This window comes from Ovis aries, chromosome 7, assembly GCF_016772045.2.
Source record: "Ovis aries strain OAR_USU_Benz2616 breed Rambouillet chromosome 7, ARS-UI_Ramb_v3.0, whole genome shotgun sequence".
NCBI lineage: Eukaryota > Metazoa > Chordata > Mammalia > Artiodactyla > Bovidae > Ovis > Ovis aries.
Genome location: NC_056060.1, coordinates 10,086,980 through 10,099,567, shown reverse-complemented (window position 1 = coordinate 10,099,567; position 12,588 = coordinate 10,086,980). Strand labels below are relative to the sequence as shown.

The 12,588-nt window shown below is 40.7% G+C and overlaps 1 protein-coding gene across 6 annotated transcripts in view; it reads left to right on the top strand.

Moving 5' to 3' along the window:
* The window catches only part of DMGDH (dimethylglycine dehydrogenase), a 71,072-nt gene that overhangs the window by 13,010 nt on the left and 45,474 nt on the right, over positions 1–12,588 (top strand). For 5 of the 6 annotated variants that reach the window (XM_042252019.1, XM_004010208.5, XM_060418773.1 and 2 more), the window contains 3 exons: positions 2,028–2,232; positions 9,710–9,958; positions 12,219–12,417. In XM_042252019.1, the coding sequence (XP_042107953.1) occupies positions 2,028–2,232; positions 9,710–9,958; positions 12,219–12,417 (653 nt within the window). The remainder of the gene's footprint in view (positions 1–2,027; positions 2,233–9,709; positions 9,959–12,218; positions 12,418–12,588) is intronic. The other variant, XM_060418774.1, reaches the window with a different exon arrangement.

Genomic DNA, 12,588 nt, shown 5'->3' with positions numbered 1-12,588 from the left:
GATAAGTCCGGCAGTGTCTCTGCCCAGGAGAGTCCATAGCTTTGATCTGGGAGCTGGGGTTGTTTGCCTCTGGGAGTCTTTGCGGGCTGCTGCACTGCCTTGTCTGCAGTTTTGTGTGATTCCAGTGTGACGGCAGCTTGGTGTTATATCGCATCGTCTGCATTAACATTCTGCCGCCACTACTGGGAAGCATATTCTGTTTATATGTCAATCTTGGGGTGCTTTGCTGCAAGTCCTCACCTTCACAGATTTTTCTCAAGAATATTAGGCAGTGGAAATATGCAGGAAGAGTATTCTCTGCGTCTGGGCAGGGATCCCAATCAAATAGATAAAGGATCACTGCATAAGGACATGTCCATTATAAAAGACCAGTGTGATGTTTGTGTGTGTGTTAGTCACTCAGTCCTGTTTGACTCTGCAACTCCATGGATGGTAGCCCACCAGGCTCCTCTGTCCATGGAATTCTCCAGGCAAGAATATTGGAGTGGATTGCCATTCCCTTCTCCAGAGGTTCTTCCCGACCTAGTCTCCTGCATTGTAGGCAGTTTCTTTACCACCTGAGCCACCAGGGAAGAGAAGTGATATTTAGAAGTTTACAATAATACAAATGCCATTGAAATCAAAATTCTCTTGAACTAAACCTGTAATCAGAGATTGGATTAGTAATCCAAAACTTCCCACAAAGGAAAGCCGGGCCCCAGATGGCTTCACTGGGCCCAGACATTTAAAGAAGAATTACTACAATTCTTCACAAAGTCTTCCAAAAATAGAAGAGAAGCGAACCCTTTCCAACTTATTCTATGAGGCCAGAATATATACCAAAACTAGACAAAGACATCATGAGAAAAGAAAGACCTGTATCTCTTATGAATACTGATGTAAAAATCCTCAACAAAATACTAGCCAATTGAATTCAGCAACTTAAAAAAAAGATTCTTTAGCATAACCAAGCGGAATTTATCCCTTATGCCGGGTTAGTTTTAACATCTGAAAAATCAATCAATGTAACATTGTGTAAATAGAATAAAGAATAAAAAAATACATGATCATCTCAACAGATGCAGAAAAAAGTTGACCAAAGCCTCTTGCCCATACTTGGTGCTTAATAGATTTTTGCTGAATAGATGAGAGCTAACTATATATTTCACTGCTCCCTCCTTGTTCCATCTGAGTTGGATTCTTCTTTGTTTCTCCCTCAGTATCTCAAGCCCTAGCACAAAGTAGGTACTTAAGAACTAGTTGTTGAATGACTGAATCAAGTACACATTTCCCCGATACCAGTTACATATTTAACACGTGAATTTACTAATAGTATTAAATAATTAAATATAAATAACTGATCAATTAGTGTTAGATTTGACTACAAATGTCAGAAACCAAAGTAATAATGCTTAGACAAGATAGGTGTTTACTTCTCTCTTATTTAGGTAGTCCAGGGCTTGAACGGTGACTCTTCTCCATGAAGGCTTCAGGGACCCGGTTGCCTTCTAAATCACTGCCCTGCCATTCCTAGGGTGTAGCTCTTTTGTTCTTATTCCAAGATGGCAGCTAGAGGACCAACCATCATGTCTGCATCACAGACAGCAGGGTGGAGCAAGGGACAAAGAAGGGACGAGAGGCACATGCCAGTTGTCTTTTTAAAATGATTCGTGTGACCATGATACTTTCATTTGCATTTCATTGACCAGAATTTAGTACCAGTTTTAGTTACCAGCTGGGTCTAATGGCTGCCAGCTATTGGACACTCTTTGTTCTTAGTGGTTACGTGTCTCCCCTTGCTTTCTGGGGGAGGGAAGAATGAATGCTGGAGACAATTGCAAACTTCTTTCAAATAGCGTGTTTACTTGGCTCTAAATGTGACTCCTACCTAGGTCTGAACTTAGACAGGGAAAATAAAGTGAAGATGGAGCAATCTGATGCCATGATGCGTTTTTAAAGTTGAGCTTTACTGAATATTTGCTGGTAGGATACTGAGTGAGTATATATATAAATTCATTTGACTATTGACTCTTGTATGATCCATTTAGATTTTAGCTGGACTGTATAATCCTGGAGATGGTCACATTGATCCTTACTCTCTAACTATGGCCCTGGCGGCTGGGGCTAGGAAATATGGTGCCCTTTTAAAATATCCTGCCCCAGTGACTTCTTTGAAACCAAGGTCAGATGGAACATGGGATGTTGAAACACCGCATGGATCTATGAGAGCAAATAGAATTGTGAATGCTGCAGGTAAGCATCTTTTCTAATAGTGGGGTTTTTTTTCAAGGGGCAAAGAAATAAGATATTTAGCTATGAAGTAACGTTTTATACTCTAAACATTGTTATGAAACACTGTGATGCTCTCATGTTAAACATTTTGTCTGAGCTACAAATCTCTCCCTCCATCACCTTGTTCTTCATATGTGAGATATGAGCTGCCCTTGGTTATCCATAAGAAGTTGGTTTTCCATCTTATTCTGTTCCAGGTCATATTTTGCCAAACTATGCTTCTTCTTCCTTCCTAAATTTTTGCCTTCTTTACAGTAGTAACCAAATTCTAATGGTCAAATTCATGAGCATTGTCTTTTTGCTTTTTAGAGCAAATTTGATCATTTGTATCCCTTCTCATCCATTTTGATTACTTGACTCTATTCAAAAAACTTTTAACTCATTAAACATATCGGATAATCTTTTCTTTAGTATGCTTTGTTACAATTTAGACTCAGAATGTTGACGCCAAAAGGGATATTTGAGATAATCTAACAACTCGTTCATCTTCCATTTGTGAAGATCAAAGTCCAAGAAGTTTATGTTTATTGCAAAGTGACAGTTACGCTAATTGGCAAAATGACAGTTATGTCAAAACCAGGACTTGAACCTGGGTCTTTGGAGTCTTGAGTTAACACACTTTCTATCAGGTCCTTCGCCTATGAAGTAATTTTCAAATAACAAACTAAAAATAAATTCTTGTGCAAATGAAACTGCTTGTGCAGTCTAACCTGGGATAATAATTTATATTTACCTATGGTACATAATGGTTAATTTAAAACCTAAAATAAGCATGAGGCAGCTGTAGATTTTCTCGTGGTCTGCTCTTTGAGTCATTGCTTATATTTACAAAGTGAAAACAACCGTTATATTTATCAGATCAGATGATATGCCATGAGAACATGCCAGAAGCAAGTACTCTTAGGATTCTTTCCTTTAGATTGTATCTTCTGTTTGATGTTATTTTTTTAACCAAACATTTTTAGTGACCCTGGAAAAAGTAATATCTTCAATATTTAAGAGTTTATGTTAGTATTTCTGACTCTTTCTAATCCATGCTCCCCTTTGTAAAGCATAAAAATCTCATTCTTTGACATCATTTGAAATTCTAAATAATGTAAGATGACTTGCCTAAAAAATAAAAGCAAAAGCACTGATTTGTTTTTGAACTTCACTTGCCCCGCCCCCAAGGAAATCTCCATCAGGAACTCCCTCCAACCCCCGCCCCACCACCACCACCACCACTGTCCTTGGGCACACCTGGTTTAAATTCTGCCATAAGATCTAAGGCAATAAAACCGTTTCTTCTCTTTTTCCAAGTAGCAAAAATTCTTTGTCATCTTGCAACTTTCTTTATGGTCTCATGAATTCAGCCTCTAAAAGCATTTGACAGTTTTCATAGTGATAGTAAATACTAAACAGACATTCTCTGACTTCTTATCCAGCACCGGTGACAGACATTGCTCATTGATCACTGAACTCATTTCAGAGAGACTTGGACAAACCCCATGATTTTTCTTACACAGTGCTTCAGGCAGCCACATGCTCTCAACTGTTTTGAGAAATAACATAGAAGACCTTAATTTTACACATTTATCTCTTATTTTCCTAAAATGGATAAATATTTATTCATACAATTCATTGCCATCATAGTATTTCTTTTTTCGAAAGCATAATTTGTGAGGAATAAGGAATCATTGAAGAGAAAGAATAATTTCCAAAGAGATCTGACCTAAGTCTAGGACACTGGTTACCAAATGAGGTATTCTGTGCAGCTGTGCAATCTTGTGGGGTGGCCTGGGCAGAGGAGAACAAGGGCAGGAGGTCCTGGAGAAATATTTCTGGTGCTGGCCTCAAAAAACAAATCCCAGAGCAGCATCAGGAAAACTGTTCTTCAGATGTCCTGCTTCTGAATGCCTTTGCTCCTGATGCCTTTAACTCAGCCACATCTGAGTTCCATCCTCAGGTCTTGATAACTCCAGGTAGCTCCTTGTTCACAGTTGTATGAAGAACTGTGTGCTTGTGCACTTGGTTGCTCAGTTGTGTCTGACTCTTTGCGACCCCTTGGACTGCAGGCTGCCAGGTTCCTCTGTCCATGGGTTTCCCAGGCAAGAATACTGGAGTGGGTTTCCATTTCCTCCTCCAGAGACTCTTCCCACCCCAGGGATTGAATCTGCCTCTCTTGCTTTGGCAGGCAGATTCTTTACCACTGAGCCTCCTGAGAAGCCATACAAAGAACTGTGTTGTCTCAATTCTCAGTTCTTTATGCCATTCAGATCACATCTTAGCCCCATATCTTTTTTTTTTTTCCCTTTTTATTCTCCATCTCTTTTCTTCCACTGGCAAACATTATTGGAGAAAATCTAACTTATCACATATTAGTAGTCTGTGGAGGGTACGGAGGAGTGTGTGCTTATTTATGTCTGTTTTTTAAAAAAAAAACCTTTTTAAAGTATGGAGCGTCCCCTAAATGTAAGCCTTAGTCATTGCGGGTGAAGTTTTGGACAAATCCTCTTCTATTCTTAAAGCTAGCAATGATTAATTTTATGAATAAAAGCAACCATCTGCAGAAGGCATTGTGCTGATGTGATTTAGAATGTGTATCTGATGGAATGTTTCCCAGAGTTATTTGGTGAGACCAAGATGTCTCATAAATTTCAGAGCTAGCCTTCTGGCAGCTCTGAAATCTAATTAACATCACTGGGATATAAACTTGGAAATATAACCAAAACGTAAATGATGTAAAGGCCACTATCAGTTACTCAACTGTACCATAACCTGCTAAACGTCTCTGTACATGGAGTCATAACGAAAGGCTGCTGAGTCTACAGGATACCACGAAAAGGGAAGTCTAAAAGCAAGAGTTTGTTAGTTTGCTGATGTATCTCCAGCACTGTCCAGGGCAGTGGGGCTCTCTTGACCAGAGACATGCTATTGCCAGCTGTGTGACCTAGGCAAGGTACCCATTTGTAAAACAAAGATGTGTGTGAAAGTGTTAGTCATGTCTGACTCTTTGAGACCCCATGGACTGTAACCTGGCAGGCTCCTCTGCCCATGGAATTCTCCAGGCAAGAACACTAATTGCCATCTCAACAAGTTATTATGATCAGTAAATGAGCTAATAATGTAAAGTACCCAGATAAGAGACTTCCCTAGTGGCTTAGTTGGTAAAGAATCTGCCTGCAATGCAGGAGACCCAGGTTCCATCCCTGGATGGGGAAGATCCCCTGGAGAAGGAAATGGCAACCCATTCCAGTATTCTTGCCTGGAAAATCCCATGGGCGGAGGAGCCTGATGGGCTATAGTCCATGGGGGTGCAAAGAATTGGACACAACTTAGCCACTAAACCACATAGAAAGCACTAAACAAATTCAGTAGAATAATGATAATTTTGATTATTATAGTTATTTCCTGGAAGGCCTATGCCCTGGTCTGGGAAGCACTAGCAGTGGGTGTATAGCTTCTTGGTAGCAGCCTTGAGATTTCCCCGCTCCTTTCAGTTGCTCTGTGATCACACAGCACACATTCTGCTGGTAACCCGACTTCCCACAGAGCTTGGTTTTCAAGCTAGGTGCGTAAGAGTCACCATGAGAAGTTTCCCAGGTGGTCTGGCTAGGCAGCTAGATGTTAAACAAGGCTCCAGGTAGTACTGTACTGTCTGTACCAGATGGACTGTAAATATCTTTTGAGAAACACTGATATATCAGTGTTTCCTGTATATCTTGTTCCTACAGATGAGGGAACGTGGGGAGCTTTTTGCTGAGCAAGCAGAGCTAAGGAACTGTTTCTCACCCTGCTGACCTCTTGGTGTGCAATAGGCTAACCTGCCTTTAGTGTTGCTCTGAACACAGCTTTGCTTATCCTTGGGGAGCCAACCTGAGCTCCAGAGCAGCTCAAGGGCGAGGGCAGGAGCTATTTGCTGTGATGCCTGATGATGAATGTTTCTCTTGACCTCATTTCCAATCTACTCATTAAGCCCACGTTAACTCTGTAAACTTTGCTTCAGAATTTTCCTAATACGGTAAGTCAGAAATGTGATTGGGTCATGCCAACATGAAGCCCAATATTCAGCCAGAAAGAAGTGCTTAATTTTGTGCAGGCTTTGCCTCAGAGAATGTCACTGTATAAACCATCATTGTCACTATATAAGCCATCTACTAGAAGCAAACTTGTCCACAAACCCGTACTGTTCATTTAAACTCCATTTCTATTAATCACTGCATTTAAAAAACGGAAGCTATTTCTAATAATCATTTTTATTGACTCGTCTATGTTTTTCAGATGATATTGGTAGATTATAGAAGATTCCTCCACACTTCTTTCTCTTCCCTTTGAACTCGGTTAGTGGGTGATCTAGCAAGGGTGAAAGTGTAATCCTGGCAAGATTTAGGTGAACTTGATTGATGTATAGAGGAAGAGAATGCCAACAAACACCACCACAGTGTAGCGGAAAACAGTGTAGGGCTTGCTATGGGGTTTGGAGTAAGATAGTTATATGATGCTTATGCATACATTTCCACTTTATTTTAATGATGAAATGTATTAATAAGCAAACAGTTAGTTCAGAAATTTGTAAATATGTTTGAGTAGGACAGAATTTGTACAGTTCTTCTGTGTATTCTTGCCACCTCTTCTTAATATCTTCTGCTTCTGTTAGGTCCATACTATTTCTGTCCTTTATCGAACCCATCTTTGCATGAAATGTTCCCTTGATATCTCTAATTTTCTTGAAGAGATCTCTAGTCTTTCCCATTCTGTTGTTTTCCTCTATTTCTTTGCATTGATTGCTGAGGAAGGCTTTCTTATCTCTTCTTGCTATTCTTTGGAACTCTGCATTCAGATGCTTATATCTTTCCTTTTCTCCTTTGCTTTTCGCTTCTCTTCTTTTCACAGCTATTTGTAAGGCCTCCCCAGACAGCCATTTTGCTTTTCTGCATTTCTTTTCCGTGGGGTTTTTCCAGTGGTCATGTATGGATGTGAGAGTTGGACTGTGAAGAAAACTGAGCACCGAAGAAATGATGCTTTTGAACTGTGGTGTTGGAGAAGACTCTTGAGGGTCCCTTGGACTGCAAAGAGATCCAACCAGTCCATTCTGAAGGAGATCAACCCTGGGTGTTCTTTGGAAGGAATGATGCTAAAGCTGAAACTCCAGTACTTTGGCCACCTCATGTGAAGAGCTGACTGATTGGAAAAGACTCTGATGCTGGGAGGGTTTGGGGGCAGGAGGAGAAGGGGATGACAGAGGATGAGATGGCTGGATTGCATCACCGACTTGATGGACGTGAGTTTGAGTGAACTCTGGGAGTTGGTGATGGACAGGGAGGCCTGGCGTGCTGCAGTTCATGGGGTCACAAAGAGTTGGACTCGACTGAGCGACTGAACTGAGGACAGAATTTATTTTCTTTAATTTTTGTTCTTAATTGAAATGAGCTTATTAATCACTACCGTGGTTTGAAATACTAGGCTAAATATTTTGGCTTTTTATATTTTAAAACTGCTCCAGTGCATATAACTAGAACATGTGGCTTTACTATATTATCCTGCAAAGTCTTGATATTGGTAATCTACATCTTTCTATTAGCAGGAATAAATTAAATCTTTAAATTATTCAAAGACCAGCAGGCAGCTCTAATGCCCCCAGGTAAGATTTTTGGTTTGCAAATGGACACCCATTTCTGTTATCCAAGTGTGACTAGCTTAGCTGTTAGGCTAAAACAAAACAAGAGAATCCAAGAGTGATATTTGGATGTCACATAAGAGAACATCATCAGGGTTCTCAGATTCGATTGATAATTTGTGTCTGGCTCTGAACTTCATAGTGACAGAGACTTCAGGACTCCTTACCAGGTTGCCCCCCACCAAAAAAATTACCAACACCACCACCCAGAAATGGTTAAAAGTTTAGAGAATGCAACCTCTAAAGAAATAACTTGGGGAAGATGCCCTAATCATTAGAATGATCGTTCAACATTATTATGAAACAAAGAAGCAAACAGGACCCACCATCCCCCCAATAAATCATTGGTGGGTCAGGTGGCCCTGTATCCCTGACACATCATTGTTTTTGTCATTTTAGGTTCTAAAATACCTTTATGCAGTTGAATATGTCTTGGATTTTTAGAATAGTCTTTCTGTAGCCAGAAAACCAATAGCATGTGACCACTCCAGAGTCTCCCAGTATGAGCTTGGGCATGTCTCCTTATCATTTTGGACTTTAGCTCCACATCTGTAGACTGAAGAGTCACTGGGGAGGGGAGAGAATCAAGGGTCCTTTTAGCCACCACTTATCTGGTTCTGTCTTTTGCAATTAGAAAAAAGTAATATTAGTGTCCCCCAAGACGACGTGCCCATGCCCACTGTGAAGGGAAACAGGTTGTGGGAATGCTCGCTTACCTATGGGCCCAGTCCCCTTTGCTGGAGCACTGCCTGCCTCCTGCTCAAGATGCCTTCTGCCCTTGCAAGAAAGGGTCTTTTTACAAACATAGTCAAACTAAACTTTTAATATAACAGAGAACTTAAGTTGTTATCTTTCCCAAAGAATATACATTTTCAAATTTTAAGTTGACAGAACAATTCTGTATTTGTAGAATTTTAGGCTCCCAGGATTTGGAGAGACTAGAGTCTGGGGGATAGAGGGCTGACTAGCAGGGTTTTATTTTGCATATTATTATGCTGATCACAGCTACACGGGGTCTCTTTCATTGCCTGACCTCCCTGTTGTACAAGTAAGGTCAGTCCATTACTGTCTTTTTAATATTTGTGACATTTTATATGTTTGAGTTGTTTATTTTTTCCTTCAAAGGGTTTTTTTCCTCATACCTTTGCTTATGGGCAAAATACTTTTTCAGAAATGGAGTTCTCTTAGATTCTTCAGAACTCTGGGGTAGTATAAAATATTGTCTTCTCTTCCCCCATTCAGTTTTGCAATGACAAAAAGTTTAAAGTTGTTATGGACATTCATTTCTTAAAAATTAATTTTAGGGAAGTATAGTTGATTTTCAAAGTTGGGCTAATTTATTCTGTACAGCAAAGCCATTCAGTTATGTGTGTATATATATATGTATATATATATATATATATACACATATACACACATATATTCTTTTTCATATTCTTTTCCATTACAGTTTATCACAGGATATTGAATATAGTTCCCTGTGTTATACAGTAAAACCTTGTTGTTCATCCATCCTATACACACCAGTTCGCATCTACTAACCCCAAACTCTCCTTCTGTCCCTCCCCCTTCCTTGGCAGCTACAAGTCTGTTCTTTATGCCGATGAGTCTATTTCTGTATCATGGATAAGTTCATTGGTGTTGTTATGACATTCTTCAGACTTTGCCATGAGTACTGAATTCTTCTAAATGTTTTCTTTTAATTGAAATAGCCATATCGATGGCCATCTGTGGTGCATTTTTATGTGAAGTGACATCTTCTAATACTTTTTCTTATTTCAGGATTTTGGGCTCGTGAAGTAGGAAAGATGATCGGACTAGAACATCCTCTCATTCCGGTTCAGCATCAATATATTATCACATCGACCATCCCTGAAGTGAAAGCTTTAAAGCGAGAACTCCCGGTGCTCCGCGACCTGGAAGGATCATTTTACCTCCGACAGGAAAGGGATGGGCTTTTGTTTGGTCCATATGAAAGTCAGGAGAAAATGAAAGTTCAGGACTCATGGGTCACCAGTGGAGTCCCCCCAGGTGGGTTCGGCAAACAGAAGTACGTGCCGGTCGGACACGTATATGTTGTCCCTCCCGACACTCTGGGTTGTTTGTAGAATAAGATGACACCGTGATACTAGACCATCAGATAGATAACCTGGAACATTGGAGGTGAGGGTTTTGAGGCAAATTCTGTTCTCATAACCCTTTGAACAATCACAGCAATGAGTAAGGAAAGAGAGTTGGTGGTAGAAAAGCTGAAAAAATAGTGCTCCCTGCTGCTTTGGAAAGCCCCAGCTAATTTTTACCTGGCCACACCAACCTCCTGCTTCCCCTCTTCCTTCTCACTCCTCTGCTTACTTGATCTAGTTTCTAGATTTGTATACAGCTCCTCTTGTGCTTTGACAGTTGGTAACACAACAGGTATCAGAGCTAGGCATGCAGCCTGTTAAGAATGAAAGCCTTGAAATCTACAACAGAACAGGACAGGTTGAACTGCGAACTGAAGCTGTCTCCTGCTGCATAAATGGATGTGGAAAAGGCTTAGGCCTCCCTGCTAACTCTGGAGGTACCATAGTTTCTCTTTTAAGTTCTGTACGAGAGAAAAAAAAACCTGTTTTATTTATTTACTTTTATTTAAAAAAAATTTTTTTCATGAAACTTTTCTGCAAAGCCAGATGAAGGATTGGGTCACCTGAGGAGGTATCTTGGGTTTTATCTATAGAAGGAGCTAAAATGTCATTGGCACACAAATATTATAGAGAATATGAAGAAATGCAGATGATAGTGCTTTCTGGAATTTACTTTGATAAGCTGCTTGGGCTACAGAATGAATCCCTCCTTCCTAGTCTTCAAAGAACATCTTTGCCCAGTTACTGCACATGATAAACCACCTTCCATAGACGTCAGGCCAGCCAGTTAAGTGCTTGGCTTTGCACAGTGGGCTCTGCACGTTTGGGCCTGAGGGGAGTAGCTCCCATCCCAGAGGGCGGGCTGAGCTGCCACCTGGGAGCCTACCTCTAGGTCCTTCCTCTGTGCTGGCAGCCTCTCCTCCACATAAATGTTGAAGAAATATTTAAATAATTCTGGTTGGAGGAAGAGCCAGATCGTTGGCTGGCCCTGGGTGCCCACATGCTCGGGTCTAACCCCCGTGATCTGCAGGCCTCCCTGACCGGACAGACGGTCCACAGAGGAGCAAGAAGGGGCTGGCTGGCTGCTGTGTGGGAACGCCGTCAACGCCGCTGGGGGCATTCTTTTAGCAGCTCATCCGGTGCCTTTCACAACAGAGGAGATGACTGTGTCCCAAGACCTTGACTCTTCACAGTGTTCTAGTCCTCAATGTGTGTGTGGCAGGGGGCTTGAAGAATGAGGCCTCCTTGCCATTCCTTCCCTGCTGAGAGTTAAAAGGTATCTAGAATCCATTATCTGCATCTTAAAGTGGCTTTCCATTTATCCCCAGTGTCCTGACACGACTTTGTCAACTCCCATTTGCCCTCACCTGAGAGGATGAAACAGAATTTTGTAGTTAATTGAAGGATAAAAGATCTCTCTTGACAAACCAAGTTATTGTTGGTTTTTAAAATTGTGATCGGATTAAATACTGGAAACTGCTAATATGAATAAAATAAAATTTTATATTATAAAGGTTATCTTTCATGATTTAATGTTTCAAGAAATAACATTATTATTCTCAGTATATAATATGGTAATATAACAATACTCATCTGTTGATAGTGAATATCAAGTATAGCATTTAAAAAGAAAAAAGAAAATAACTTTCTCCCAAGCCATCTTTAAATGTAAGCTTGGATTCAGGGATTTAAGTCACTTTGGAGTGCATGGCAAGACAGGTATCCTCACTGCAATGACATTTCTTTTTTTTTTTTTTAACTTTTTATTTTGTATATTGGGGTCTAGCTGAGAACAATATTGTGATAGCTTCAGATGGACAGCACAGGGACTCAGACATACATATACATGCATCCACTCTTCCCCACGCTCCCTTCCCATCCAGGAGGCCACGGAGCATTGAGCAGAGTTCCCTGTGCTATACAGTAGTAGGTCCTTGTCAGTTATCCACTTTAAACATGGCAGTGTGTATATGCCCATCCCAAACTCCTTAGCGATCCCTTCCCCCCGCCCCCAACCCCTGGCAACTGTAAGTTCATTCTCTAAGTCTGTGAGTCTGTTTCTGTTTTGTAAATAAGTTCATTCGTATCATTTCTTTTTAGATTCCACACATTAGGGATGTCACACGATATTTCTACTTTTCTGTCCGAACACTGGCATTTCTTTTCAGGTTTTGGAAAGGAGCTCTTTGAGTCTGATCTAGACCGAATCATGGAACACGTTGAAGCTGCCATGGACTTGGTTCCAGTCTTGAAAAAGGCTGACATCATCAGGACCGTCAACGGGCCCATCACCTATTCTCCTGACATCCTGCCTATGGTGGGGCCCCATCAGGGGGTCCGAAACTACTGGGTGGCTGTAGGTTTCGGGTGAGTATCTCTATGTAACTCAACATTGATTAGAGTTACATATTTTAGAGAAGTCTTGCCCCATAATCTCAGGCCAAAAATGGAAAACGGGGGAGAGGCAGAGAGTTTTCTCCCTTTCGTGAGCAATGATGTGAAAGGAATAAAAATTTTCAGTCTTAAAACTTTGGCTTG